Source organism: Corvus brachyrhynchos, unplaced genomic scaffold (genome assembly GCF_000691975.1).
Source record: "Corvus brachyrhynchos isolate BGI_N302 unplaced genomic scaffold, ASM69197v1 scaffold97, whole genome shotgun sequence".
Lineage (NCBI taxonomy): Eukaryota > Metazoa > Chordata > Aves > Passeriformes > Corvidae > Corvus > Corvus brachyrhynchos.
The window spans coordinates 2586752-2613561 of record NW_008239758.1 but is presented as its reverse complement, the minus strand read 5'-3'; the positions used below and the strand labels follow the sequence as shown (position 1 = coordinate 2613561).

General features: G+C 40.4%; 1 protein-coding gene and 2 long non-coding RNA genes across 4 annotated transcripts; 2 read left to right on the top strand and 1 right to left on the bottom strand.

The window, feature by feature from the left end:
• The first annotated feature begins 978 nt into the window (after positions 1-978).
• On the top strand, positions 979-19846 carry SECISBP2L (SECIS binding protein 2 like). Of its 2 annotated transcripts, XM_017742642.1 has the most exons (17): positions 979-1184; positions 1783-2107; positions 2230-2365; positions 2755-2984; positions 3073-3097; positions 3848-3963; positions 5736-5867; positions 6408-6491; positions 7311-7478; positions 7629-7770; positions 9376-9545; positions 10632-10764; positions 11751-11913; positions 12616-12836; positions 13477-13631; positions 14112-14331; positions 15294-19846. In XM_017742642.1, the coding sequence occupies exons 1-17, from the start codon at positions 1069-1071 to the stop codon at positions 15965-15967; spliced, it is 3210 nt and encodes a 1069-aa protein (XP_017598131.1). In that variant the 5' UTR covers positions 979-1068; the 3' UTR covers positions 15968-19846. The 2 variants fall into 2 exon arrangements, with proteins under 2 accessions (XP_017598131.1, XP_017598132.1); XM_017742643.1 differs by lacking the exon at positions 5736-5867.
• On the bottom strand, positions 19388-26586 carry LOC108448724. Its single transcript, XR_001864712.1, has 2 exons — positions 25626-26586; positions 19388-23047 (listed from the first exon to the last, which is right to left on the bottom strand). It is a non-coding gene; the product is annotated as an uncharacterized LOC108448724 (long non-coding RNA).
• On the top strand, positions 23921-26747 carry LOC108448723. Its single transcript, XR_001864711.1, has 2 exons — positions 23921-24012; positions 25517-26747. It is a non-coding gene; the product is annotated as an uncharacterized LOC108448723 (long non-coding RNA).
• Positions 26748-26810: the final 63 nt, after the last annotated feature.

Sequence of the window (26810 nt, the reverse complement as noted above, 5' to 3'; positions counted from 1 at the left end):
TGCAGTCACACAGGTTATGTGTTACCTTCGAGATTATTTCTTAGGCATATGGAAGGAAAAAGGTCTGGAGTCGTCGTCTGCTTTAGAAAGAATCTTCTTAGGATTTGGTATTCCATGAGGGGTAATTATACGTGTGAGACACGTATAATTAAGCTAAAATCTTCATTTAAAAAAAAGATTATTTTCATCTGAATGTACATTATAACGGAATATAGAATTTGAGGGGGCTTTGGATGTGCAATTGTCTTATTGAATAGAGCATTTTTCGTTATTTATGTGTAAGATGCAGCTATGTTGTACAAAACCAAAAATGTGAGCAAAACCAACCATCTTAAACTAAGGATCCCTTCAGGATTGGGGGAGATACTTTTGTTCCAACGTACAGTTTAAAACTTATTTCTAAGCCGTCTGTAATACCTTCTTCATGACAACATTTAATCATAATCTTAACAATTGAAAGTATGTTAAAATAGTGCAGATAGAATGTGTGGCGAGGGTTCTTCTGTGATGCATCATCTCTTAGCAGTAAAACTATGGTTTAGTGCTGAAAAGTCTTTTTTATAATTGCCTAGAAACACGGTCAATTTTGTAGAGCAGGCCAGGCATTACTACATCTTCCATATGCTGGTTTCACTTCTGAAAGCCTACGCAACTGTGCTCCACATACAGTGCTAATTTGGTTTTGTTCTGTGCTCAGACTCATATATCCTCTGCAAGATCTGAACTTCAGTCCCTTTTAAATTAATTAGTGTTTGTATTGCACTTATAAAGGTTAACACAAATGCTAAATGTTGGTGATCTGTATTACACCCTGCATTGATTGGAAGGATGCAATAAGCACTTGCCAACTGTTTTCCACTTCTCTTGGTTTACTGCAGAAATCCTGTAGCCTTGTCATCCATTTGCCTGCTGTTCGTGGTACTTTGCATACAACTTTATGAATCTAAATTTTCCCAAGCAATTTATGATTGTAATTAATGAAGACATTCTTTCTTTTCTCTTAAGAATGTCAAGCTGTCAGCTGAAGTAGAACCATTTATTCCTCAGAAGAAGGGTCCAGAAACACTAATGATTCCAATGGCGCTTCCTAACGACAGTGGAGGAATTAATGGCATGGAACCAACTCCAATCCCTAGCTACCTGATCACTTGCTATCCATTTGTACAGGAAAATCAATCCAACAGGTAATAAGTGGTTGTGGTCTTTGTGGATGAAGATCAGATGATCTGTTTTTAAATTAGTTGGAGTTTGTAGTAGGCGTCAGAGGAGTCAGTGATTATGCGCTGTATATTCAGGTTTTTTGTTGGCCATATTTAATCTTCTGACCCGTCATGTGTGAGGATGAAGTTTCTCTGTCCCCAGTCTTTTTATTTGTTTTTTTCCCTCTGCGTTTCTCCATTCATATTCTTTATTGCCTTTTTCCTGGCTGTGGAGGTCTGGTGCAAATCCTTCCCAAAGGTATCTGCTGTGCTCTTGGATCTTCCAGGGCAGTCAGGAAGTTTTTTGTCAGAATCTCTGATGCTTCTCTGAATGAAGCAAGGCTTTGGGTGTCCAGCTTGGGTCCTGCCATGGTGAAACAGTATGCAGCTGATTCAGTACTGAGTGTAGGTATATCAGTTTTCTTCACGTATATAGTTAAAAAACTAGTTTAAAAAACTAGTTGAGTTTAGGAACTTATTATAATAGAACTGTTGTTTTTGAAGGGGTAATAAAGGTCTGAATTTTATTTGAGAGAGGGAAGACTTACTGAGCAATTTCTTTCCTTTTTGTTTTTTTTTATAGACAGTTTCCATTATATAACAATGACATCAGATGGCAGCAACCCAGCCCAAATCCTGCAGGACCATACCTTGCTTATCCTATAATACCTGCACAGCCACCTGTTTCTACAGAATATACTTACTATCAGCTGATGCCAGCACCATGTGCTCAGGTCATGGGTTTCTATCATCCTTTTCCTACCCCCTATCCTGCACCCTTTCAAACAGCAAATGCTGTAAGTACAGTTACTGCAGAATGCACTGAGCGTCCCAGCCCGTCAGGCCAGGTCTTCCCATTGTCCACTCAGCGGAGCAGAAGCAGTAACAGGGGACCAGTTGTTCAAAAAGTAAGTCTGGTTTTGAATAGGATAAGTAGAACTGTATAAAGAAAATGTCTTTGCACAGGAAGCATGTATCTCATTTTTTTTTAATCAACTTTTTTTGTGTGTGTGGCAATGTTTGAAAACAGCAACAGCAGTTACAGATGCACATAAAAAATAAACGTCCTCCAGTGAAAAATGTCGCCACTCAAAAGGAGACCAGTTCATCAGGTCCTGAGAACAGATCAAAGATTGTTTTGTTGGTTGATGCATCACAGCAAACAGGTAATTTGTTTCTTAAGTTCTGGGTGTATGAAATAACTAGAACTACATGTCAGTTGTCATCTTTTCTAAAAGAGGGTGGACCTGATTTAGATGCAGCTTTTAAGAGAAGTCTTTGTGGCTCAAAAGGATAATGAAGAAAAGGTGCTGATGGTTGCAGATACCAACTCAGTATGTCACCTTATAATGTTGCAGTGATATGGTACTCCTGCAGAGGCTTTGCCAACTCTTGAAGGAGTTGCTTATTAATAACAGTTGGACCTAGACATAATTTAAATTCAGTGCTGGTTTAATGCAAAGACTGGCTTTTTAAATGTTTTTATGATGCGTAGCTTTTTCATGTCTCTTATCAATTCCTGCACAAGTAATTTTATTTTTATTGTTTCTTGAAGACTTTCCTTCAGATATAGCCAATAAGTCACTTTCTGAGAGTGCCTCCACGATGCTTTGGAAGTCAAAAGGCAGGCGCAGGAGAACTTCTCACCCTGCTGCAGAGTCCTCCAGTGAACAGGGTGCAAGTGAAGCAGACATTGACAGTGACAGTGGCTATTGTAGTCCCAAGCATGGCAATAACCAGGCTGCAGCTATGGCTTCAAGAAATACAGATTCTTGTGCAATGAATGTATGTAAACATAACTGAGTAACTTAACTATATTTGTAGCCTACAGACTAATGAAAGTTACTAAAATAATTGGTTTTTCCCGTTTCAGGTTGTAGAACCATCGATAAATACAAGTAAGCATTGTCTTGACTGGTGAGCTGTTTAAAATTTGGCATGGTTGCATTTGTATTTTTGCTTTACATTTTGCTAGGAACCACTTCTTGATCTACTGCAGCTCTAGCTGGTCAGATACTTCTCAGCATGTATGTTTACTGTGATTTCCAACCACCTCCACTAAGACACCTGTTACTTGCTGAATGAACAAGTGTATAGCTATCATTAATGATTTAATAATAGCTGCCTTTCTTTAATGAGTTAAAAAAGCTAGAGACTCCAGTGGAAGCATTCAGACAAAGCTGTGCTTCTGTTTAGTTTGTCTTCAGGCTTCCTTAACTTGTTGGGCTGCAGTTCATACCTGGGTGGTAACAGAGCCAAGGAGTTCTCATTCTCTGTTTCAGAAGCACTGATACTTTTTAGAAGCTTTAAATAGACCATGAACAAATAGTTTGATTAGTCTGGTAGTAGCAGGTAATGCCAGGGACTGCTGTTTATGACTGAACTGAAATTGGTATGGATGTGAACCTGAGATTTCCTTTCTTACTGCTTTGTGGTGATCAATTGTTGGCAGCTTGAATGTTCCATAAAGGTGACTCTGCCAACATCTGAAAATAGCTACAGAAGTAAATGTTGTCACAGGAGAATTAGACTTTCTCCAAGAACTTTATTTGTATCAGAATTGTGTTCCTGGCTCTGGTGGCATATGAATCATTGTGATATATTCCGGATGCTAATTCAGTTTTTCATAGATGGCACTTCTCTTTCAGCTGGTATAAGTTGGGCTAATGTAAATTCCCAAGCGACTCAAAAAAAGCCTTGGATTGAAAAAACTCAGACCTTTTCTAGAGGTGGAAGACAAGCTGAGCAAAGAAATAATCCACAGGTATGTTGTCAATGATTCTAAACTGAAGTATTTGGGGGTTTTTGTAATATGTGAAAATAAGGACTTGGAAAGGAATTATAAAATAAACATGCAAAAAATATTTAATGGAAACAGTATAGAAACTCAACCTTAAAGTCTAGTTGCACATTTCTAACTGGTATGTTCTTTGAGCTATGTATCTATTGTATGTATGTATATATATATATAAAATTGAATGTCCTTGACAGTCTTCTGCCTATAGCCTGTTCTTTATATGTACCTACCTAGAAAGAACATTGCATATATAAAGTAACCTGTGAAATGAAGGCAGCATGGGTGTAGAAAAGTTAGTTCAGTTTTTGACCCATTCACGCTTCAGGAGAAAAAAAAATCCTCAAACTTTCTAAAGAGATTCTGATGTGGTGGTGAACTAGAATCTTGTGTTGTCACTCCCGTTGTCTTCAAAACTTTCTTTTAAAAATTCGCATTAGCATACCATTTTTTTAGCATTTTTATTATTTCTTAATTAAATTCTTTCATGCTAAAGTTTGAATATCTTTCTGCAAAACTTCTTTCAAGTGGGACAGGATTTCTGTAATTAGTATGTGAGGAGGAAGAAGGTGGTCTTCCTAATTTTGAGAGATTTTATTGGGGCAGGTGGTCCAGAGGGGTGTAAAGTAGGCTGAAACATTTGCCTTTGTTTAAACATAGGTTTTGCTTGAGCTCTGTTATTGCAGACAAGAAAGCTGAGCTCCAAGTGGGGACTTCATTATAAGTGTGCCTGTTGGTGCAAACATATGTGAGCCAGCTTGGCATGTTTAGGTTTTTAGATGGAATTGTTAAATTGTCTTGAATCTTCCTGTTTGGTAACTGTGGGTTTATTATATAAAGAAGTTTGTGGATGCTTGTATCTGGCTGTGTAGCAGTTCTGAATCTTTTTATAACCTGTTGTCAAATCAGAGGCTTTGGAAGCCACTATTGTTAGTTGATGGCATTGGGAGAGTAGGAAGAACCAGACTTTTTCATCCAGTCACAGTTTAGACTCTAAATCTGGCAGTTTTTTTAGATATTTAGAAACAAAGCTGGCACAAAGAGTTTTAAGTGAGGTTGCCTCAGCCATATTCACAGTACCTCAAGGCAGAATTGTCCTAGAAGCTATTTTCTGTTTAAATTAAATTGGTATGAAGTCTGTAGGCAAATTTCTTGAGAAAGAGATAAGGATAAATGTGAAATTCAAGTCATGCATTGGTTTTTGCCAACCAGTCTTGCACATGAGTTTCCACCAACCTGTTACATAATAAACAGAAGAATGCTTATTACCACTATGCTGCTGTCTCTGGCCTTTAGAGAACTCTGTGTATGTGCATTATCATAAAAAATGTGTTGAAAGGGCAGTATATATTGCAAGCAGAATAATTATGTAGTGGGAGAAAGTTCTTTGGAGTGATCGTGGTTGCAGACAGTTCCTCAGGTCTGTTAGAGTCACCAGTAGCTCCTGAGTTTCTTTGTGTTTGGCCGAAAGAAACCTTTTTATTTAAGTTACAAATTTAAAGATGAATTGGCTTGAGGGGGAGGAATAATCTGGTGCTGTCTGTAGAATGTTTGTGCAGGCTTTAAAAAAAAGACAATGAAAAAACCCACCAGAAAGGGACGCCAACCACCAAAGCACAATTTATTCTCTAAAAACTGTACCTAGTTGCTAATTAGCAGACATGAGAAAGCTTTATGTGCATGCACATACACATACTGAAAAATTGAAATTATGAAATACCAATTGCATTTGTTATTTTCAGTCTGGATTCAGATGCAGAGATCACAGCACATCTTCAGAAAGAAGGCAGAGTTTGCAGAAACGACATGAAAAACCTTTAGCTACAAGCCAGGCGAGCAGAGTGGAGCAGAGTCCTGAACCTCTGTATTTTGAGGTACTGTCCTATGAAAACTGTTTCCACATTGTAGCAGTGCAAGTTGTGTGTGGAATAAGTGATGTTCTCAATGGGAAGTTACAGAACATCTGGCTCCAAGAGGTGTACAGTTGAGGTCACTAATTTATTAGATCATCCTCTCATTGTGTACAGAAAGAGACCTGTATTTGGGTGTTGTGGAAATTGCAGTAATTTAGAACTATCTGTGATGGGCAATTTAAATAAGCAGCCTTCAAGTAACTTTTTCTGTTCACTTGTGAATGGAAATTAGTGTGTTCTCTGGTTTAGCCCCTCTAATTGTAATAGGATTTTTTTTGTGTGTGTGTAAAAAAAGAAAAATTTTCTTTAAGAAAAAAATACTGTCTGGATACAGAAATGCTTTCCTCATTTTTCATTATTTTCTATTAGTGTTGCTTAATCCCTTCTAGCTTATGTAGGACTTAGGGATTCAGTTTGGTTTTCTGCCTCGAGCAGTTTCACTGATGCTTCTCAGGTGACTTTGGTTCCATTCTTTTTACTCTTAATTTCTGCATTGTTTAGGATGAAGATGAATTTCCAGAGCTAAATAGTGATAATGGAAGCAGCAAAAGTACTAGCATCCAGCAAAAGATTTCACCCAAAGTAGTAAGTAGTCATTTTGTTTTGCAAAGCATTCTCTTTTGAGACTATTCAGTTTGTGTAATTTTTTTATGAATCTCTGCTACAAGAATTACATTGCAGTAATTGTGATGATCTTGGGGTGTTATTGTTACCAGCCTTGGATGCTAAAGAAATGCCAGTTAAAATAAGTGATGCAGGGAACCCATCTTAAAAAACCCAAAAACTTCAGGATTTTTCTCGCTAAGAAGGTTGTAACATACATGTTACAGGCACTCAGTGTCACAGACTGTCCCAAGTTGGAAGGGACTGCTGCATCACAATGCTTTCATGCAGACATCTCTTGAAATTGTTAAATCTGCAAATATGTAGTAATGGTGTCAGTTTTTCAAAATAATTACAGTTTGCGTAGTTTCATTTCAAATAACTTGATCTGCTCTAAGGCTGTGGAAGCAGTTGCTGGAAAGGTACTTTTTTTAGTAAGTGATCTACTTAAATATTTTTGTTGCAGAACCCTGCATATAGAATGCTTGATCTATTTGGCTGATTTCCAGGAAAGTCAAATCCTAAATGAAATCTTGGGGAGGGGGAAATTCTTTATTTAGCAATCAGACTGGAAAACCTTCTGAACCCATAATTGGAGCTAAATAGAATAGCTTTCCCATACAAAAATGAAATCTAAGTTCCTAGTTTTATCAACTTGCTATGTCATCTAGCTGTAGTTAATTAGGATGTCATACTGGTAATCAGAGCCTTGGGTGATTTGATTTCTGAAATTCCACCTATTCTGGAGAGAAAGGTCTTTTAATTGTGGGGGTTTTTTTTGCATTTTGTTTAAAATTCTAGTTGGATGACTTACCAGAGAATTCTCCAATCAACATAGTCCAAACTCCAATTCCCATTACAACCTCTGTACCAAAGCGTGCTAAAAGTCAGAAGAAGAAGGCCTTGGCTGCAGCACTTGCAACAGCTCAAGAGTATTCAGAGATAAGCATGGAACAGAAAAAACTTCAAGTGTGTAGCACCCTGCCCACCCCAGCACTTGGTCAAGAGGAATATCAGTTACTGATGCTCCTCTTACTCTCTAATAGCAGTAATCTCTTTGTAAAGAACATTGCAGGCACCATTTCTTTGTATTTATTGTATGTGATGTTCCTGTTGTAGGAGGCTTTATCAAAAGCAGCTGGAAAGAAGAGCAAGACCCCTGTTCAGTTAGATTTGGGTGACATGTTAGCAGCTCTTGAAAAGCAGCAGCAAGCAATGAAAGCTCGTCAGATCACCAACACCAGGCCTCTCTCATACACAGGTATTTCTAATCTGCCTGGCAATGGCTAAATACATTTTGTGCCAACATGAATGTGATTGATCTGAGCATCTTAAGTGTTTTTCTTTCTGTCTAGCTTTAGCTTTTGAATATAAGCATGATAAAAACCTGGAAAGATTATTTTTAAGGCATTTCTGAATAAATTGCCTGTGCTATCATCCTCTGAGCTGCAGTGTGCAGTGGTGAAAATCCATATAGAGCTGAGGCCAAATGTCTTTTAAAAGACCTGGTATTCAAAACTCAGGATTTGTCTCCTGAGAGTAATTCAGTGCTGAAATGAATATGTGAAAAGAGCATCTACTAATGATATTATAAAATACTCTTTGAAAGAGAGGATACCTATGACTATGATATGGAGGGATATCTCCCTAGGATATTCTTCCCATTTCTGCTGATTATGGTTCAGGGTCTCCTTTCTCAAACCAAATTTGTTTCTTAAACTGTCCATTGTTTCTATCTTATGCTTTTACCATCCATAATGTCCAGTGGCAGTGAATTCTAACCTTATTACATCCTGTGTGAAGGAACTTTTCTTTCTGCTGTGTTTTTTTGGGGTGGAGGTCAGTATTGGTGTTTTTTGTGCTCCAGGTTGTAATTTTGTTAGCTTTCACAGCCTTTGTATTACAAAGACTGAGCAATCATTCCCTTCTTTCCTCCTCTGATTTTTAGATGTCTGTCAGGACTCTGAAGAGTCCTAGTCTATTTAGTTATTTAATTCTGGAAGTATCTTTTGTGGGAATCCATATTGCTTTTTTCTGAACCTTTGTGTAGTTCTGCTGTATCATTTTAAAAATAAGATCAGACATACACAGAATATTAGGTTATAGTTCCATCATGACTGTATACAATGGCTTAATTCTGCTTTTTTTTTTTGCTGTGTCTTTATCAACACAACATTAAATTAGCTTTTTTAATACTTGCTACCAAATACAGAATTGACATTTTTGTAATTACTTATTATAACCCCAGTCTCATTCCTAAGCACTTGTAGGTAGCCTGGAGTCCATCACTGTGCACATAGTTACCATTTTCCTTCTGGCGTGTTGGTTCTTTTACCTGCTTTGAGTTTCAGCAGTGTTCAAACATTAATTCAAGTTGGCGAGGTTATATCAAACAAAGCTCAGCAAAGAACTGTTGGCAATTCCATTGGAGACAGCACTTATTTTATTCTTTCTGGCAAAAGATCCCCTTAACTAAATGTTGCACTCTCTCATCTGTTTTGTCTTGTCAACTGTTCAGGTCTTTAACAACTGGAAATCAATGTTTGGATAAATATTTGTGATTTATCTTACCATAATCATCTTAACTAGTAAAGCTACATGTGGTCATTTGAGAGAGACCCCTTGCCATTTATTAAAATAATTCCAGGAATCCATAGCTTCCTAAAACATGAGGCTGAGTTGAAGAAAGCTTAAAACCATCTGGAAGCAACAATATCTGATGATGTAATTTTCCTGTCATTATGAACTGCTTTTTTTCCAAGGAAGGAAAATGTACTTAGAGAATTCATCAGTGGAAATTCTGAAAACAGCGTTGAAATAAAGCTGATGTGCCTTTTGGTAAAACGAATATCTATCTTGTATTTAGTTGGCAGTGCTGCTCCCTTTCATACCAAAGAATCTGCCAGCAGAAAGTCCTTAACAAAGGGACAGCCATCTATGGGTTGCCTTAATCCTTTGGATTCGACTGCCCCAAAAGTGAAAAGAGGAAAAGAGAGAGAGATTGCAAAACTGAAACGCCCTACAGCACTTAAAAAGGTAAACGTGCCAACCTTGGAGTGTTTTGACCCACACTCATACTTCAGAAATAAAAACTGGTATGTTCTTAGTTGAGAACTAGTTCCAGTGAGCCTAGAGCAAGGGAGTTAGGAGCTCTTGCCTCCAGTTCCTGCTAAACTGATGTCCTGTCCTTTGGAGCTAGACATGTAACATAACTTTTATATCCCCATAATTAGTTGAAGGTAATAAAAATGTATCTCAACAGAGATTGCAAGTGTGTTTTCTTTTTGTAACTATAGGCACAGGGAAACATGGGAAAACTTCCACAGCTTTTTTTCATGTGGCTGATTCCTAGTCTGTAGTGCAATGTAGTATGCTAACCTTAATTTTTCCTACTCCTTTTTATAGCGATGGGTATAGAATTTGAAGCAAACCCACAATTTTTAATTGAGTAAATTTACAAATAATTGCTTGTATATATCTATGATCATGCAGTTGTGAATTAGTTATGTGCAGAAGGAATAGAAAATATATGGAGATCAGAAGGTAAAATTTTAAAAAGTGAGCCCTAAAAATGCATATGTGAAAGCCTTTTTCTGACCTGCCTGTGATCTGAGTTAGAGGAATTCACCTGTTCAAAAAAGTTTTCTAAACTGTTTGTTGTCAATGCTTTTATGTTGTTGCTATTAAACATGATAGTAGTATCAGTATATCCATGGCTACTTACCTTTGCACTTTCCTTTCTTTTATAAAAGGATTGTCTTTATTGAGGTGCTTTACAAAGATGACTAGTATGCCTGCATAAGGTATTTTTTTTACAGGCATAGGGATGAGGAATTGTTAATAAGTGAATGTTATGTATCAGAAAAGAAGCTGTGGAAGTACTTGAACTATTGCAAGTACTATTTATGCACACATATGTGAGTATCTGTAAAATGCTGCAGTGAAATATCCTCTGTGATCAAAGAGGAAACTGAAATTATTTCAAGAGTTTCTATCCTGGCATGAGTAGGAAGGTTCAAAACAAGTCACTTAACTTTGTGTTATGTTCAGTGAAAGGGATATTTTTCTTTACAGGTATCTTCATAATTTTCAGATGCTGACAGTTCTTGGTTTTGTTTCCAGATTATTTTGAAAGAGAGAGAAGAGAAGAAAGGCCGTTTATCAGCTGACCACAGCCTTCTGGGTTCTGATGAACAGAAAGAGGCTCATTTAACCTTGACTGCTGACCAGTCTCAGGAGCTGGCCTCTCAGGAAGGTTGGTCTCTATCTCTAGACTCCCATCACTCCCACTCAGCTGTGCTGATCTGCTTATTTTAGTGTTTTGTCTTTTTCTTTCTATGCCACACAACTTAGTGATGTTATCTTTTAGCTCTTTTTAACTTTAGTTAATACTAGCAACTGAAACCCTCTTCTAAAATGCCTTGTCTGTCCCTCAGTTGTAGAAGGCTCAGAACACTGTGGGTTCTCAGTACTTGATCTCCATACAGCATTTTAATTATCATCTCAAGTGGGTTTCCCAACACATGTCAGAGTTGATAGTATTTTTGATAAGCAAGCAAAACGTGACCTGTTGTCAACTGTGCCACGTTGATCACTGTACTTTTTAATGATGAACATACTGAAAGTTTTCCAGATATGGAAGTTGCAAACTGTAAATAGGGTTTTCCAGTTTGTTGACCGTGTCAATCAACTGCAGTGTCTGGACTGTCAATTTGCAGCAGCAGCCCTGAGCAACTGAGAAACTCCGGAGAATTTTCAGCATCTTCAGCATGTTTTGGGCAGTGGGAGTGGGGGAAGGAGGTGTCTGTCAGGCTTCCAGATGTACTGCTTCATAACTGTTTCTTCTGAGTGACCTGACTAAAGCGGGAAAATCCTAGATATTCTAGGAATAATTTAGTTGAATATTTTTATGTATAAATATTAAGTAATTATTGGAAGGAGTAATAACATTTAGATGGATTTTTTTCCTTCTGTTTTATTAATTTCCTAAATTAACCTCAAGATATTTTTTAATGAATATTCAAATATTGTTTATTTATCCAGTCCATGCTGAGTGGTGCATGTGTGTTCAGTTTTTTCTCCCCCTTCCCTTGCCCCTCCAGAAGGGGAGGGAAGAATAATGCTTAGTGTTTTGAAAATATAATTTGGATGAAGTAAGGGAGTAACACAAGAAGTGTGATTCTGTTCCTCTTATATAAAAGTTGTATTTGTATTTTATAATGTTTAAAAATTGCCTTTCAGAAACTGGTCTGAGTATGCCTAGTGATACTTCACTTTCTCCAGCAAGTCAGAATTCTCCATACTGCATGACCCCAGTGTCACAGGGTTCACCTGCTAGTTCTGGAATAGGCAGTCCAATGGCATCTTCTGCAATAACCAAAATTCACAGCAAGAGATTCAGAGAGTAAGAGTTTTGCATTATTACTGTAAATTCAAGGCTTGCACTTCAGTCATCCTTGTGTTTTAAGTGTGGGTAGATTTAGTAGACTTAAGAGCTTAATGAACATAAGCTTCCCTTTCAGAAATAGAAGGTTCTGCAAGTTTTTTTTCCCCCCTAAATGGGTTGCTTGTGTTTTTACACAAATGTGTTCATGTATGTACACACACTCACTTGAGACTTTCTTTGGTTGCCACAGCAAATAAGCAAGGTGGGAGTATTCTCTCAAAAATATTTTTTAAAGGAACGCTATGTATGCTTTGAATGGGAAAGGAAGGAATACTCAGGAATGCTTAAAATACTGTAATAGTACCTCTTAATGTGTTAGGGCTTTTTTATTGATGTATCTTTATAATGTACTAAATTAAGGAAAAGAGAAATTGTTTGAGGCACTTATTGCAGTATTTGTTTGTATTTTTAATATTATTTTTGATTGGCTTCTTGAGATAAGGGATATTACTACAAATACAAATGTTTTAAGGATGTAGTTTTAACTTAGTTTTGCAGTCTGATTTCTAAATCCTTTTAATGACTTTAGTAGAAGTTAAATAACCGTTCTGAGGAAGTAGAATTATTTTCATTTGCAAAAAAGCTCGGTGAAACCTTGCTTATGCTAGTATTTGTGAAGTAGCAGTGCTGACACTTGTGAATGTTGTTTTGAATTGACAGATACTGTAACCAAGTTCTAAGTAAAGAAATAGATGAGTGTGTGACTCTCCTATTGCAAGAGCTTGTGAGCTTCCAGGAGCGGATTTACCAAAAGGATCCCACGAGAGCTAAAGCAAGGAGAAGACTTGTTATGGGGTTGCGTGAGGTTACAAAGCACATGAAACTAAACAAGATCAAGTGTGTCATCATATCCCCCAACTGTGAAAAAATTCAGTCAAAAGGTATAAATGATTAAAGCAAGTGGTGCACTTAGCTCTTTTCAGTTTTCTTGTGTTAATTAGCAAGGTTAGAAGCATTTGTTACTATGCATGATGTAACACTCCCAGACTCCAACCGGGTTAATTGCCATTCCACATTTATTCTTTTCTACTCCACTCTGGAAGAAACTTGTTCATGAGGGGTGAAAAGCTTAAAGAAAAATAGATATTGGAGAATTTAAGTCTACTGTGTGTGTTACTTCATTTGTGTTCAATACACCTTGCATAGTCCTGAGCTCTGGATGCTTTTGAGGAAGATTCCTTAAGAGGAATGTGAATTGGTTAGTTAGCCAACCAACACATTTTGCCACAACCAGAAGTATAAGCAGAGGCTTCCTGAGATAGGAGAATAGCAAAGCTCTGCTTAAGAAAAGACCTGTGAGACTCTGGTTTGTGTGCAGGACTAATAGAGAATACAGAATATCACCTTCATCTGTACTCACTATACTTGAAATGTATTGAGTGTTATCCTCTGGGACATAGGAGCTGCTGATGTGTGTATTGAAGTTTTACTGACTAATTGCAGTTAAAGTGGGTTAGAGAGTTGTATCATGCCATATGATGACTTCAACTGACTAGATACCTATTTAAAATTTTCTTCAAGGTGGACTAGATGAGGCTCTCTATAATGTAATAGCCATGGCACGGGAACAAGAAATTCCATTTGTGTTTGCTCTTGGCCGCAAGGCTCTTGGCCGCTGTGTGAACAAGCTGGTTCCTGTTAGTGTTGTGGGTATCTTCAACTACTCAGGTGCTGAGGTGAGTAATTCCAGTCACATAAATGGCTGGAGTAAACAATTATGTTCCTTGTAGTAGAGAATTATTTGGCATTGAGAGCACACCTAATACACCTTTGATAATAGCCGTGCACTCACCTATGTTACGGTGTCTTTTCTTTGAAATTCAGTTTTTATGGTACTGAGAGGATGTGGTGAAACACTTCGGGCACAACATCTCATTGCAGCTTTCAAACAGACTTAAAGTGTAATCTGAAATTCTCTGGAAGGTTTAAGAATGTAAGAAAAACAGCATCTTAAAGTATATCCATCTCCTCAAAGTTGCATAAACATGGAGTGGTGTTTGTATTATTTAATACAGAGAATAACTAACTCTTAGTTGAAGTTGAGGTATTTGGTGTTAATCTTGAGGCTCATGTGGTCTACCTTGGGCTGAATGGAGTAATCTAAAGTGAAAACTGTTAGGAAGAATTGCTGCTGATAAAACTGCCTTTGTACTTAGGATCTGTTTAATAAGCTGGTATCCCTGACTGAAGAGGCCAGGAAAGCCTACAGAGACATGGTGGCTGCAATGGAGCAGGAACAGGCAGAAGAAGCCTTGAAGAATGTCAAGAAGGCCCCGCATCACATGGGTCATTCTCGTAACCCTTCTGCAGCAAGTGCTATCTCATTCTGTAGTGTTATTTCTGAACCCATATCTGAGGTCAATGAGAAAGAATATGGTAAGTAGGTTAAAGCTTAAATAGAAGCTGGAGTTTTCCAAATGCTGTTTGTTGTGAAATTGCTAAAAATGCAATCCTTCCTAATTCAGAGTATTCTGCAACATTCAGGGATAAGAAAAAATTGGTTTAGTCTTCAGTTAATTTCATAAGTAATTTTTTCCTCTGAACTATATAGAAAATAATAATTTCTGATCCTCAGAAGTGTTATAGGTGTCTAACATCAGCAGAGGTGGCTTCTCCAGTTTTATTGAACTGTTAAAAAACTGATAGCACAGAATTGATTATGTAACTAAGGAAGAACTGATGACAGAGCAGGAACTAAAATTTGAGGTCTCTGAAGATATAGGACATGTAGCTTAAATTTTTAAACTTGAGATGGCAGTGAATGATTCTACTGTGAGCAGAAGGCGAGTTCATTTATCCAGTTGCTTAAGCCCAGATGAAAAGGAATATGAAAGGGAGAATACTTGTTAGAAGTATTCTAAGAAAGACTTTTTTTTTAGTCTGAGAGTGCATTAAAGAGAATGCTATCTTTTGAGTGAATTCTTTTGTGGTATCTTGAATTCATTTCAGGTATTAAATATTTTTTAAGAAGCCCTTAAACGAATGACTTAAGATGGTGACAATTTTCTCCTTTTAATTTATACTTGAGAGTAACCTCTTTGACTACACTTAGTGCTACATTTGGTGTTTACACAGGAAACTAAATTGCACAAACTTTCAACTTTGTAATGTCTGCTTTAGGGTACTGTAAAAACCCAAAGTTATTCACAGCTCTTTCTGTTGTCTCTCCTCTTTCCTTCTTCCTCTTTTTTCTCGTGGAAATTTTTCTAGAAAGCATAGAATAATATTCCGGTTATTAGCTGATATTGCTGCTTAGGCTGTTATTGCATGCTCAGAATAAAAATTTTTATATACATGGAATTAAAGTTTCCTACTTAAATTTCTTTCAAAATTTGTAGAAACAAACTGGAGAAATATGGTGGAAACATCTGATGGTTTAGAGACCTCTGAAAATGAGAGAGAATCTGTGTGCAAGGCTACAGTACCAGAAAAAGCTGGTCATGGCCAAATGGAAAAAACCACTCTTAATAAACAACCACCTCTGGCTGCAACTGGCACTACCTCAGCAACAAATCACGGAAAATCCACCCCGGGTGACAAGGATGAGGTGAAACCAGATGACAATCTGGAATGGGCCTCACAGCAGAGTACAGAAACAGGATCCCTGGATGGCAGCTGCCGAGATCTTTTGAATTCCTCCATGACCAGTACCACCAGTACTCTTGTGCCAGGGATGCTGGAAGAGGAGGAAGAAGAGGAAGATGACGATGATGAGGATTATGCCCATGAACCAATTTCTGTAGAAGTTCAGCTTAATAGCAGAATTGAATCTTGGGTTTCAGAGACCCAGAGAACTATGGAGACGCTGCAGCTTGGGAAGACCCTTAGTGGTGCTGAAGAAGACAATGCAGAGCAAAGTGAAGATGAAGAAATAGAGACTTCAGAGCAGGCAGATCCCGTCACTGATGGGGAGGAATGGACAAATGATAAGCACGCAAGTAACACTCAACATAAACCCACCATCTGCAGTTCTCTAAATAAAGAGCACACAGATTCCATCTATATGCCGTAAAAATAAGCAGGAACTCAGGAACTTTTTAGAAATTATATTAAAACTAACTGTTGTAAAGGTTGCAGCCATTATTCCATATGCTTCATCTCAACATTTTGCACTGTTAAACATTTAATACGTGTATTTAATTCACAACAATATTTTTGTAGCTGTCTGTTACTTTTTTGATTTTAAAACTAGCTTAGCTCTTAATCAGTATTGATTTCCCAGATTAGAACCTGTGTGGAAAATTTGTCAGTATGCATTCATTTGATCCTTTGTAAAAGGAAACATGATGTAACTGACCAGTTTTAAGCAAAATTCTTTCGAGTTGTGACTCTTTAGCTTATTTTCAAACAGGTAATAACACTGACAAATTACCAACAGTTCATGTTGGTCGTATGGTTATACCAGGCCTGTCAGTGTATTTGGCCATGACTTTCTAGTTCTATCTAGAAATAAAAGGAAACTTTTGATCCTCTTTCAAGAAAAGCTAGAAAAAGCCATTTGCAATCTTAATGAGAATTAAATAGTAGAGAAATTGTGTGTGATTCTTATGCTAAAATAGATGCAGCTTTTTAGTTGATGTTGGTGAATGCGTCATTAAAAAGCTGCTGATAGCTGAGATAGTTACAATAAGCTATAATAACTTTGATTCCAGAAAAACTTTAAACCAGAGGGATATAATTAATGTTTTGCAGGTTTTCTTTACAAGGTAGAAATACTGCATTAAAAAAAAAAAAAAAACAGGAAAGAAAACAAAAATTCCCCATTCTCTCTGCAGTTGCTGTCTGCCAAACCACACTAAGTGACTCATTAACCATAATCCCTATTCAGGGCTTTTAGTAAACTGATGACTTCCTCTCTCTCCTGTCACTTACCTCAGGAATGCTGTTTTGCATATTGTATTCTGCATAACACTGCAAAAAGCAAGAATAATCCTTTAACAGCAAGTGTGAATGATGTGGTGGCTAGCTCTGCATTCACCTGCATGCTGTGATCCTGGCCAGGATGTATCTTATCAACTCCCGCTGAAAATGTGACCTCTTTGTCTCTTCTTGCAGTTGTAAATGCTTTAGGAGTTGACCTCTAGATAGAAAAGAAAGTAGTTATTCCAGGAAAGGAGGAAGTGCCCTGTAGTTTGGGGAAGTATTTCAGTGGTGTGGAGGTAAAAGAAACAAAAACATGCCCTCCCTGAAACATCCCTGTTGCTAGAGAATTGTTCCATGTTCTGTTCCGAATACTGAAGTGAAATGCATTAACTGATGATGGATTTGTTTCAGACCGAGGACAGAGTGTGTGGCTAAACCTTGCACGTCAGGAGTCTGTTTTCCATCTTTGGTATTGGCAAGGGATGTACTGAAACTGCCAGCAGCAGGAGCTTCACTACAAGAGTAGCCAAAGAGTAACTCACGTGAATAACACTTTCATAGCAAACGTATGTTTCTTTTAATTTCTCTTCATTTTTCCTGATCACTTGTATCAAAGTGCATGAAAAGCCTCTGGGTAGGCTGAAAACCACAGGAAACTGAAGTTGGCTGAGTTGGGTGTTAAGTCCACACTTAGGAACGTGGGACCAATGTTTATAGTAGTAGTGATGCTGGCGTTTTAAGTTGCACTGGGAAAACAAGACTCCAGGTTTAGAAGTCATCTAGCCCTGGGTTTTTGGATGCTAATGAGAATAATAGAAACTGTGTATTATGTAAATAATGCTTTGATAGCTTAGGCATAGCAAATGCTATGTAGATAAGCAGTGTAGAGAGCTGCTACGACAACTGGCTGTTCTGTCACGTTCTTAGCTCCTTAATGTAATCTTCCTAGGTGTTAGAACAGGCGTTTCATAGGAACACAGAGACTAAGGAATGATGCCTCCTGAATGTTAAACCTTTTACTGTCCCTGTGGCAGATTTCTACTGTCTGTATGTTTTAAGAGTTTTTGCTTTAGGACATGACAGGTGTTTGAACTGCTGACAAGCAAAACTCGCCCTTGGATGTGTAAGCACATCTCAGCACAGGTGAGATCAGTGCATACACTGAGGGCAAAACTTCGCCAGAACATCAGAAAACAAAGGTGTTTGTAGTTTCTCCTTTTGCTTTTTCAGTGCCAGTGATTCAAATAACTTTTGATCTTGAAGTATTAACATCAAAGGCGCATCTTTTTATATGTCTTTTCTGAACTTGGACTGTCATTTTAAAATTTTCTGACATTTATATCAAAGAAGTCTTGTAATATTCAGCCCACTATTTAACTGCAATTTTGCTACAAGTTTAATAGAGTTCTTGAAAGTGATACAGCACTTATAATTATCTCTCAATTTGCCAGCAAATAAGGAACTAGTCTCTTTTTAAAATGTGGCAGATCACCCTTAGGGGGGAGCAAACTGAAACTGAGTAAAGAAAACTGGGTTTAGTGCTTCCTTTTTGATAAACTGGGAATGAGCAATAACTGTAAGAATGAAATTGCAATTCCTTTGGGAGTGGTCCATTTGCATGTGAAATTAGGGAAGTTCCTTGCCACTTGAAGCACTTGAAGGAGAGTATCTCACTGTGGTAATTTTGGTTCTATTATCAACAGAATTTAAGAAGAAAGCATACAAATGTTCTACAATACCGTGGTTTTTTTTAAAAGTAGTTGAATTTCTATTTCAGTGTAAAAGTGTGCAGTTTATACAGGTTGCTACTGTCCCCATGAAAAGATGTTTCTGTAGTTAATAGGTGTATAGATATTTTTGTTGTGAAAATAATTATTCGGGAAACAAATCTACTTTTCTTAAGGCATTGTTTATAGAAATTATTTCACCACTTACTTTATCTGGTAAAATCAAAAATAATGTATCTGTGGTAGGGGTAGGGATCTTTTAAAACTGATAGAGGTGGCTATGTATACAACCTATTTATATAAATACTCGTAAGTATCTCTGTCAATAATAAAACATGGATTACAAATCTGTAAAAGGGAAAAATTCTGAAGAACTTCTGTCCTTAGTTGGACCAAGTAGCAATGTCTGATTAAGGCTAAGGCCCTGATCCTGCTCACACATACTTTGGAGTGTTAGTGCCACTGGCTTAAACTGGTGGCCTCTTTATCTGCTTAAGTTGTGTGCAGGCTGTTGTAGGATTGGAGCTAAACAGTGACAGAGGGTATTGACCTGTGTTTTAAAAATTCATTATAGAAAATTGTTCAGTAATGCACTTGTTGGTGTTCTTCTGGTAAAGCTGAGGTGTCTTTATGGGTGGGTGGGAGCTTACACAATGTGGTTCTGTCCAGTTCTTTAATACAAGCTTAAATTTTAATAATGTTACTTTAAATATGTATGTAAAAAAGTATTATTGTTTGAAAAGCTGCTGTTGCTGAAACTGTCATTAAGTATTTCTTGTGAAGTTGTGCCAACTAATGAAACTGTTGAGTTGATTTCAGTGTCAGCCATTTAAAAATTAGACGTGGCAATTTGTTAACAGAACAAAACCCACCAGAAACAAGCCATAGAAAACGAGGAATGGGGGGTTTCTACTCGCCCTGCCACACACAAGGAAACATGAGAATGTCTAACCCAAAACTTCCTCACCAATGAATGGTAATGCTGAAAGTAGAAACCCAGTTGGCACAGCCCACCTTCTAAATGTTCATAAATAGTTCATATAATTTACTTTTTAAATAGATTCTAATAAGGAAAGCTGTTTAATCTTTAATGTCTTAAAATTTATGGTAATCTTTAGGTTAAAGCAGTAGAAAAACCATTATAAAATACAATATGAAGGGGTTTGTTCCATTTCTTTTTTGCTGTATGAAGGATAACTGTTCTGTCTACCGTACTTTTTGGAGTAATAACAGCTTTTTTGCACTATGTAAATACTAGTGGGGATTCTTCCATAACTAATAAAAATGATTGTAGAAATTTATGGCTTTATTACAGTGCTACGTTTGTTCACGACTCTTTGATCCTGAGCTGGTTTGCAGGGGCTGCCCTGGCGCTGCAGGTGCTGGGACAGGTCTGTGTCCCACTGTGGCCACAGGGTGGAGGAGCTGTGTGCTGGCACCCACGGCCCAGCTCAGGGTGACAGCCAGTGCAGGGAGCTGAGCCCCTCAGCCACAGTGGGGGAGTGGCTGAAGCAAAAAGCAGGATTAGCTGAGGGCTTTCCACATGGATCCCAGCCCCCTGTTGTCACCCACTGACCAGAAAAGTATCAGATGGAAAACCCACCCTTCAGAGACTCTGGGACTGAACCAGGTGCAGAATACTGAGTAGGAAATAATGTTTTACTTTAGTGGAAATGAGCAAGGATAAGCACAGGTACCTCCAAAAGCTGGGATTTCTCACATGCTCTATGGGATGAGAATTTCAGTTGACCTGTCCTTACTGCTGGAGTGATGCATGAAGTTGGAAAACAACGTGAAGTTCTCTGCACGTTGTCCCCTCTTCTCTACTTAAACTCCTCGGTGGCAGTAACAGTGACCTGTAACAGTGTCATTAACTGGTTTTGCAACTCCCACGTGTGCAAATATTTGTAGCAATTCAAAATGGATAAAGCTTTGTCCTGTAATTCTGAAGTTTCTATTTATGTACCTTAACTTCATGTTTCAGTTCTGCTATTGCAGTTGTCTTCTGGTGAAAGTGCTTCTGTTACAAACCCCACTTTGGAGTTTCTATGAGTTGCAGTTAGAATAACTCCTTGTATCTGGGTTCTGCCTCTGTCTTCTCAACCTGGTAAGAGTTTTGGAAAGTACAAAAAAGTGGGTGGCACAGTGTGACCTGTGCTATGGAAATGACAAAAAATTAGTTACCCTCAAGCCTTTACAAACTGAATTTTTTTCTCCCTCTTCATTTCTTCACCATTTAAGAAACACTAACATTGAGCAAAGTTCCTTGCCTCTGGTGAGTTTTTAAATGATGCTTTGCACTTCTGCACATACCAGAAAAAGCACCACAAGAAAAAAGATCGCTCCTGCTAAATTCCTTCAGGCAGCACTAGCCCTGCCTGTGCTCCCACAGCAGCCTGGGCTGTAGGGATAGGGCCGGACGTTCATGAATCTGTGTGTCCACAATGTGTGGAAAGACCCAACTCAGTCAAACTGCACTCAGCAAAAATGACAGCTCCTTGGACTTGCTTTCAGATTTTTAGGATCATTGTGAATAAACACAGGGCTTTATTCTTTTTGTTTGTTTGTTTGTTTGTTTATTGTTGTGGGCTTTTTTTAAAAGCACTACTGGGCAAACCAACCCACCCCACAGGAGATGATGCAGCTGCAGGCTCTTTACCTTGGGGGGTCTTTTATGAGTTACCACATGCAGGGGAAGCCAAGCTGGACTGCACTTCCTGGCCCCAGCTGCAGGCCCTGGTGTGCTCCCAGCTGTTAAATGAGATTTCCATGGAGCCTGGGGAGCTCCCACACAAGGCAGATGCGTGGGGGGTCTGTCTGGGCACTGAGAGCACCCAGCTCTTTGCTGTGGTGTTTTCCAGGGATCCGGCCTCAGTGACTAATGAGGAATTTAATAATCATGTAACACTGATAACAGAGTTGTTCTTCTGCAAAGGGAAAGGGGAGAGGGGGAATGGAATAAACTGTGTGGAGCTGTGTTTGTCCTTGGCTTCCCGTCGAGACTCTGGAGGCTGCAGCAGCACTGCTCACACCCACAGCAATTCAGCCTGTGTTTGTAGGGGAAGTCAGTGTGTGTCCACACCAAATTTGAAACAACTTCATGCTTCTATAAGGCTTTGGACTCTGTAGTAGGTTACTCATTTCTTGCAGAGTTACAAAGCAACAATAAATGTTGTCACTCAAAGCATTTGGGGGTTTTGTACAGTTTTCAAAGACATTGTAGTAAAAGTCTTCCTGTTCAGTAGCATCTCTCAGGGAAAAGAACCCTAAATGTACATTTAGAGCATTAAACTCCTTATAATGCTTTTCCTGCAAGGGAAGACTGTGTTTTTAGATGCCCAAGAGTGCTGAGTGCTATTTCAAGCTCTTGGGGCTTTCCTGTCTGCAGCTGAGACGGTAAGTGTCCTTTCTGCCATTGATTGTCTTGAGGAATAGGTAAGCACTGGAGAGGCAAGGATGTTTGGCAAAAAAAAGCAAGAACTGGAAGAAGCTCTTGGAAAGCTTTCCTTATGGAAGAATGTTGACTGTAGAGGAAGAGAGCAAATTAACAAGAAGAAGTGTTTGGAAATGCCCCCATGTCAAGGTTTACTTCCTGATTTTTCCAAGTTAAAGGCAATCATCCAAGGATGGAAGGGACAGATGCTGAATGAGGGTACATCCTTCAGTGTTTCCTTGCACACCTAAGCAGACACTGGGAGAAGTTCAACCCTCTTGTGGGATTTATTATTTTCTAATATGGGTTAGTGGATTGCCCTATAAAAATACAGCTTTAAAGGTAATTCCAGGAAAGGCTATTCCCTGCCTGCTACTGCATGGATATCAAGCCCTGAGATGCCACTAAAGCATGACTACCCCCAACTTCCTTTGGAGCTGACAGTAGTTTGGTGGTGCTGTTGCTGAAATTTGTTTAATGTGGTGGGTAATTCTGCAGCGAGGAAGCTTTAGGCTACTTTAGGCTGAAATGTGTCTTTTTATTTCTCCTGCTATGGGCTGTGCTCAGAGCTGGATCCAGTCACTAGATTCTTAATCTGCTCTTCCTTTGAGCACTTTGTGGTGCAACAGAGACTGGGGTGATGCTGGGTTTTGCTCATGGGCACTCAGTCTCCTTGCAAGCAGTGCTGAGGCAGCCCAGCAAGTGCTACTGAAGGTATCTTTGGGCTCTCAGTGTGTGAATCCTTTCAGAAAGCAGTGGTTAGGGCAGTGTGATGTTTTCTGATGGCTTGCAGGAGCTTTCACTAGCTCTTCTGTTTTGGGTATGTCCTTGTTGAATGTGCAGAGCTTGGCACCATCCACTTTGCAGAGGGGCCAGCTGTGGCACAGGTCTCCCATGCTGTGCTCTCCTCCCGTGTTCAGCTCTCACCCATTTATCTTTGATGGCTGCTTTCCCTCAGAGCTGCAAGGACTGGCTCTGTGCTGGCTCTTGAGCAACCTTCAGACTGAATTTTGGGCTTTTGCACCGGACTCTCCAGCTTGTTTCTGTTCCCCTGTGCTCTGGGACTGTCCTGGGGGAAAAGACAACAAAGTCCATCAGTGTTTGAAGGAGGAGGTGGTGGTCCTGCCAGGCAAAGAGGATATAAAAACAATATAAAAGGGAGCACATCTAGCTCAGCCCCGTTGCATGGCAGGCTGGGTCCTTCCACTCCATCCTGCTCAGCTGCAAGGATGTGAGCTTTGCCCAGGTGGAGCAGCACTGCCTTCTGCTGCCTTGGCCCACTGCACTTCTGCTGTCTTGGAGCTGCAGTTTTGGACAGAGCAGTGTTGCTGTGAGTGGTGAAACTGGGCTGAGCTAAACACAGTGTGGAGCCCAAGAAGGGAAATTGCAACTTGACTTTGTCACCCTAGAACATGATTTCAGGGATTAGCTAGAATGGGAGAAAAGTATTAATAGTCTAATCTCTGATTTTTGTATCCAGGGGCCCTGCCTTTGTCCTCCTCAAACCCAGTAACTCTGATCCCTGTGTTTTCAGCCCAAGAAAACCCTCTCTGGCTCTCCTAGAAGGTAGGAGGGGCTGCAGTTGTCAAATCCACCTAGTTTTTCCTCACTCAGAACAAGGGCTAGGAGATAAAACAATGAGAATGATTCGACATGTGGGAAAATAAATTTCTCTCAATTGAAATAGAATAGAACAGTTTCCATGTGTGATTCTAGTGGAAATAAGCTGCTCCAGGCTTCCAGAGGTAGCTGCCACCATTGTTACCTGCCACGGGATTTTCCTGCCGTTCTGTAACAATTTGCTGATTTCTGCCAGGATCAGCCAGGCATGTCAATGAGGAAGTAAGGCAGATCATCTTGGTGCACCTCAGCATGAGTTAACTCTGCTGCTGCTATTTATAAAGGGAAAAAGTCCCCTGTTTGCTCCAAATTCTAACAGAAAGGCCAAGCTCTGTTGTACCGGGTGCAAGCAGCACGCAACGGCTTCCTCTGGGCTCCTGCAAGATGCAGCTGCTTTTTGGGTGTGCTCTGCAGGTGGGTGACAGCTTTTCCCCCGTGCTGCCCCCACACTCCTGGTGTGAGACTGCTGAGCTGCCTCCTCGCCTCTCAATTGGTCCCCAACTCGCCGTGAACTCTCCTGTCCCCTGCGAGCGCTGTGTGCGCCTGTCCCGGCCCCGGCGCTGCAAGGAGAGGGTGGGGTGCCTAAGTGCCTGCTCGAGCTGGGATCCCACAGCCCCAGATCTGAACTGGGGCTGCTCCCAAGGGTGCCTGAGGCTCCAGGCTGACACTGCTTCTTCCTGACAGATCGGCTGCCTGTGGTGATGCTGGAGCTGTGGCTGCTGCTCTCTTGCCTCCTTCTCTGCAGCTCTTTCAGAGGGGCACTAGAAGTGGCTGTAGCTGCTCCTCAGTAATGGTGCTGTCCCGTCAGTGTGGTTACACCTGCCTGAGCTCCTGTCCCCTCTGACAATACTCAACTGGGCACTGCCCACAGCAGTTCTTCATGCAGCATATTTGAGGCTGAGAGACTGTTTGGGGCTGTAGACAGGGTGTGATGGAGGGTTGGGTGTGTTGGGGCAACAGCGATTGAGGGAGGTTTCAGCTCCTAACTGTGCACCATGAGGGCATTCCCAGGTAGCCTGAGAAAACACGTGTGGCACAGCCCTTTGTCAGCATGCACCATTCTGTGTCAGCACCCATCTGAGGTGCAAAATGATTTTTTCCCTGTGTCCTGCTGGGGCAGCAGCAGGGGTGAGCAGGGAGCTGGGAGGGTGGGAAGCCCTGAGCACTGTGAGCAACCGGGAACTCGAGCTGTGAGCAAGAAACACAGGCTCCTTTTAGGCTGAATACAAGGCTGTAGGCTCAGTTTCGCCAGTGCTTAAAGGAGCTTTGTTCTCTGTGCTGGTAAGAGGCTGATTTCCCAGTATTTTAAACAGAAATCTTGTTTTTAGCCTTGAGAAAAAAAGCTTTTTAATTTATAAAGGCATAGCATTTTTCTTTTCCCTCCTCTCCCTCCCCACAATGGCTGGTATTGCTTGGACAATGCTGCTCTTTGCAGCATTGTCCAAAGGGGTCCTGCTCTTGAGCTTGTGTTTCTTGATCACTGCTGAAAAAAGAGCTTGTCACAGCTGCATTTTTCTCTGGAACTTGCAGTAAAACACCAGCTATTCTTCACCTCCCACACTGTAACCGCACTTGCTGGTGCCTGTGAGCACAGAAATGCCGACTGAAGCACCGACCTCCCTCGCCTCTCTGGAGAAGCCACCCTGAGCCCCCCTGGGCACCTCGCGAGGGGAACAACGCTTTGACCACGGGGCAGCAGATGCTGGTGCCGTGCAGGGCTCGAGACACAGCTTGTGGGTGATTAGTGAAGGACAGGCTGTTGCAGCATTATTTCTTTTTCTTGAAAATGTCCCTTTTCACCACACAGGTTTAAAGCCTGCCCCATTAACCCTTTCCACCTGCCAGTGGGACAGGGAGGGGATTGCATCTCCTGCAGGGCCAGCAGGGACCCCACCCACCCCTTTTCACACTCACACAGGTAAAGAAGGCTCAGATTGCTTCCTGAGGAAGAAGCAGCAGGCAGGCAGGCTCAGGAGATGAGGACCACCATGGGCCAGGGACCACCCACAGCCATGAACTAATCTTACCTGAGCTAAGGCACGGGGGAGTGTCCTGGTCACCAAGTCATACTTTCCCAGTGCTGTCATCTGTGCCAAGGGGCTGCTGTAAGGCAAGAAGACCCTTGCTGTGTGCTCAGAGGAAAGGTAGGAAGGATGGTAAGGCTGATCTTGCACAAAGAGGAAATTTGGCTTGTCTGTTTGCACGTTTTTCATGGCAGTAAAGAAAAGACAAATCTGGGAGGTTCCCCAATATGGAAGCCTGGGGCATCAGCATCTCCCTGAATGCTGGTCCTCATTGCCCTCTTCATGGGAAGCACAGTTTGCACTCCCTTGCAGACCTCCTCCTCACCAGTGTGGGCTCCATGGGTTCTCATCCCAGTTTTCCTTCCAGCCATGTTGATGTCATGTTCCAGCGTGGCGTTGAAATGAAAGAGAAATGTTCATGCTAAGAGAGTTTCTGTGCTTTATGTGCAATCAATAGAGCTGCTAATCACTTCTAAAATTTTCTATTATTTTGTGCTCAAAGCCATCATTAAAGCTTCATGAGAAATTAGTCATTCTTTATAACTTGTGGCTGGTCCAGGTTTTGCCTTTGGGTTTGATTTAGTGAGCAGTCTGAGCCATCCTCACCGAAATGGGTTGATTCGAAGCAGCCACTTCCTCTTTGAGCCATATTTCACTAAAAGAGTCTGGAGGACTGGGATTTTTCCCTACCTTATTGTAGCAACTATTGCATCTTTAGGATTGATACCAGCTTTCATACATGAGGTAAGAACATGGACTGGCTGTGATGAGCTGTCTCACTGTGACAGAGACAGGCTGTGATTTTCTCCGCCTGTCACAGGCAGGGCAATGGGCAGCACGGCCTCTCCTCATCCTCCTGCAGCTGATTCACAGCCCTGAACGCGAGCAGAGAATGAGGCCGGTACCACTGTGAGCTTGAGGAAGGTGAACTCAACATTGAAAACCTGGCGAGAGAAAATGCCTCAGCCAACGGAGGGAAGCGAGGCCCCGGTCCCAGTTTCCCCGTGATGCTGAATTTCTCTTCCTGCCACTCTGCCCCAGGTGTCGAAGCCCCACACGGAGCCGAGGTAACTCGTGCTGAGGGCCCTGATATTTTCAGTGAGTAAAATAAACCCGTCTCGCTTCTTTCGCTGCCTGAGGTACACGCGATGCCTGAGGGGCGCTTTTCCCCCGGGGCTGGAGCTGAGC